Source organism: Micropterus dolomieu, linkage group LG15 (genome assembly GCF_021292245.1).
Source record: "Micropterus dolomieu isolate WLL.071019.BEF.003 ecotype Adirondacks linkage group LG15, ASM2129224v1, whole genome shotgun sequence".
Lineage (NCBI taxonomy): Eukaryota > Metazoa > Chordata > Actinopteri > Centrarchiformes > Centrarchidae > Micropterus > Micropterus dolomieu.
This window is the reverse complement of record NC_060164.1, coordinates 19,053,922-19,057,369: the sequence shown is the minus strand read 5'-3', so window position 1 is coordinate 19,057,369 and position 3,448 is coordinate 19,053,922. Positions and strand designations below refer to the sequence as shown.

The following is a 3,448-nucleotide window of genomic DNA, read 5'->3' as shown; positions in this document are numbered from 1 at the left end:
CCCCCCCCCCCCCCCCCCCCATGTTTCTTAATCCAATAAATGTAATTTTACAGTCTGCTCTCATTAGGTAATATTTAGTTAAATATAATTTACATAAAGCACATTTGAGCTTCAAAGACCACGGAAGGATAAAACAGGACTCTACCACAGAAGAAAAGATGAAAAAGTGAAATTGTGTGTTTGAAATCACAGTATACTGAAAGTGCAAGATTCAGAAGCAAGTTATGACTATGAAGCATTTTGATCAGGTTTACGGAGGATTGTTAATGCATGCTGCTTTTTGTGTAATTTTGGAAATGTGTGAACTATGGGTGTTTTTTGACAGCACTTATATTCAGTTAGAAACAGAATAAATAATTTTGGAAATAAAGTGTTATTTCAGTTTAATTTTAGTTTATTAAATGTATTCTCTTTGGTTCAACATTATCAGGTAGTTCATTATTATCACATAAGTAAACAAATGTTTAAACATAAAATAGTAAAACATTTACTTACACTATTTTAAATGTAACACAAATGCATATTTAGATTAAGCTAATTAAATAATAAAGCATAGGCTCAAATAAATTACTGCCAGCACAATTTCATTCTTTCCTCATTGCTATCCCTTCTGACAAACCTTAGGGGGTCAGATTCATTGAAGGGCAACAAACCTCTGGTTAATAATTAATTCAGTCAAGGATCTGAGTTTAAATATTTTTAACACGGCTAAATTAAGTAAACATAATGAGAGTTCAACAGTCAGTCCAGTACGAACAACCCACCCCTCCTCGTTATCCCTTCTCATGTGAAATAAGAATCCTTCAAGGACAGCTTCCACAAAACAAAATAAATTGTTTCATTGTTTCATGAATATTCATTAGGGAAACTTGCTTGTAGATATTAACTTGACACTAATGTACTGCATCAGCTCTAAAAGAAAACTGGTGTTGTTTAACCCATGCTGCTGATGTATGCTTGTTTCACTGTCGAAGAGGTGCTATATTTGTAACTGCGGCTCTCCCATTAAGGCCACAGTCTGTGGAGCATTGTTTTTAAAAAGTGCCTAATGTTCTTCACTCAACTAGAAGAGGGGGATCTTTATTTAGGTGGTTTAGTCTTCACGTGGTTATATATTTGGTTATATTCCTGTCCTGTACAGATGCTGGTGCTCAGCTGCCTCACTCCTCTGACATCGTCACATCCTGGCAAATATTTTACAACAAAAGTACTCATTGCACAGTGTAAACAACTAGCTCTACCAATTCTGCCAGAGCAAATAAAACACTAGCTTGCAAATTCATCTGGTTTCCAGGCAAGTAAACAACAGCAGAAATGCCAAAATTGCAGAAAGAGGTAAGATGTATTAAGGGTATGTTGACCCTAAGAGTTCAAAGCACTGCAACTTAATACATGCAAATAGACAAAACACAAGCAAATGAAGAAAACATTTTCCCCAATTTGACAACACATGCGCCACATTTAGAACAAAACAGTGCAAGTAAGAAAACACAACCAAATACAGAAACGGTTCTCAGGGCCACTGTACAGATAGTATGCATGCAACAACAATGTGAGCAATCTGAAAGTGATTTCCAAATGATGTAATCTTGAATAAATACACTGTCAACTCAGTAAAGCTTTATATTTATAAAAAAAAGACTACAATAAAAACTGTTTTTTGTTTAGACATTTGGACCCAAGTGAAAATGTTTTATGTTTGCAATATGACCAAGTGCCTCAGTAGCACACAGGTCATGTTACTGTGAACAGAAGAAAGACGGATTACCTGTTATTCCCCACAGAATAAAGTGACACTGTGGTCAGTGGTGTGGATTGGCTGTGTAATTTAATCAGCCTGTCGGTGTGCATGTCACGTTGACACAGCACAACAGTCAATCATTTTTCTCAGTCCTTTCGAAACTACAAAATCTGGAAGAACGGCTGTACCATCTGCCTTGCAGAGTATAGCAGTGCAGCAGCAAGAGGTGAGACAGACAGAGCAGATATACCGACCAGGAAGTTCAGTAGCATCCCCAGCAGGAGAATAGCGAACAGGTAGCCGTGGAAGAGCAGGCTGTGCCAGCTGCCCTGACTCAACACCTGCCAGGGACTGTCCGGGTGCAGCATCCACAGGAGGCCCAGCACCCAGCACTGGTTGACCAGCTGGTTGTAGTAGATGTCAAAAATGGAAGCTTGGGCATCAGGGGTGTTTTGGCGCTCTGCCTCAGACACTTTAGCCAGCCAAGTCAAAGAAAGACTGTGGAGGATTAGAGCCAGAGGTGCATACACGTACTCCAGAGGCTCGATATCTGCCAACCCTTGGGAGGCTGCAGAGAGAAAGAGAGATACTTGTCTACTGTTTTTTAATGTTATTTATTTATGTAATGAATTGTATTTTGCCTTTTTTATCTCATCTCATTACTGAATTGTATTATCCTTGAAACTTTGGGAATGTCGTTCTTCTGAAGTGAAATTGAAATTGAATTGAGAGAGATATATGTTTAGACTGTTTTGCTTCCCTCAATCTTTACCAACTAACTTCAATAATTTCTTCATCTAAGCCATCAACCTGCCTTTTAGACCCCATCCCGACTAGGTTGCTTAAAGATGTTTTACCCTTAGTCTCTTCTATACTAGATATGATCAATCTACCACAGTACTTTAAAGTAGCTGTAATTAAACCTCTTCTGAAAAAGCCCAAACTTGATCTGGATGTTTTAGCCAACTATAGACCTATATCTAACCTTCCATTTCTCTCTAAGGTTCTGGAGAAAGCAGTTTCTAAACAGCTGTGTGACTTTCTACAGAGCAATAGTTTATTTGAGGATTTTCAGTCAGGATCATAGCACAGAGACAGCACTGGTGAAAATTACTAACGACCTCCTTATTGCATCAGATAAGGACTTGTCTCTATACTGGTTTTATTAGATCTTAGTGCTGCATTTGATACCATTGACCATCAGATCCTATTGCAGAGACCGGAACATTTCATTGGCATTAAAGGAACTGCTCTAAGCTGTTTTAAGTCCTATTTATCAGATCAATTTCAGTTTGTACATGTTAACGATGAGTCCTCCATGCATGCCAAAGTTAGTCATGGAGTTCCACAAGGATCTGTCCTCGGACCAATCCTCTTCACTTTATATATGCTTCCTTTAGGCAATATTATCAGGAAATATTCCATAAACTTTCATTGTTATGCAGATGATACTCAGTTATATCTATCGATCAAGCCAGATGAAACTCATCAGTTAGCTAAACTTCAAATGTGCCTTCAGGATGTTAAAACCTGAATGACCTGTAATTTTCTAATGTTAAACTCAGATAAAACTGAAGTTATTGTTCTGGGGCCCAAGCACCTCCGTGACGCATTATCTAAAGATATAGTTTCCCCTTGATGGCATTGCCCTGGCCTCCAGCACCACTGTGAGGAATCTTGGAGTTATCTTTGATCAGGACATGTCGT

General features: G+C 38.3%; 1 protein-coding gene across 33 annotated transcripts in view; it reads right to left on the bottom strand.

Annotated features, from left to right (window-relative positions):
• Positions 1-1,802: 1,802 nt before the first annotated feature.
• The window catches only part of si:ch211-248a14.8, a 14,720-nt gene continuing 13,074 nt past the window's right edge, over positions 1,803-3,448 (bottom strand). For all 33 annotated transcript variants that reach the window (XM_046070705.1, XM_046070704.1, XM_046070708.1 and 30 more), the window contains one exon: positions 1,803-2,309. In XM_046070705.1, the coding sequence (XP_045926661.1) occupies positions 1,903-2,309 (407 nt within the window). In that variant the 3' untranslated portion in view covers positions 1,803-1,902. The remainder of the gene's footprint in view (positions 2,310-3,448) is intronic.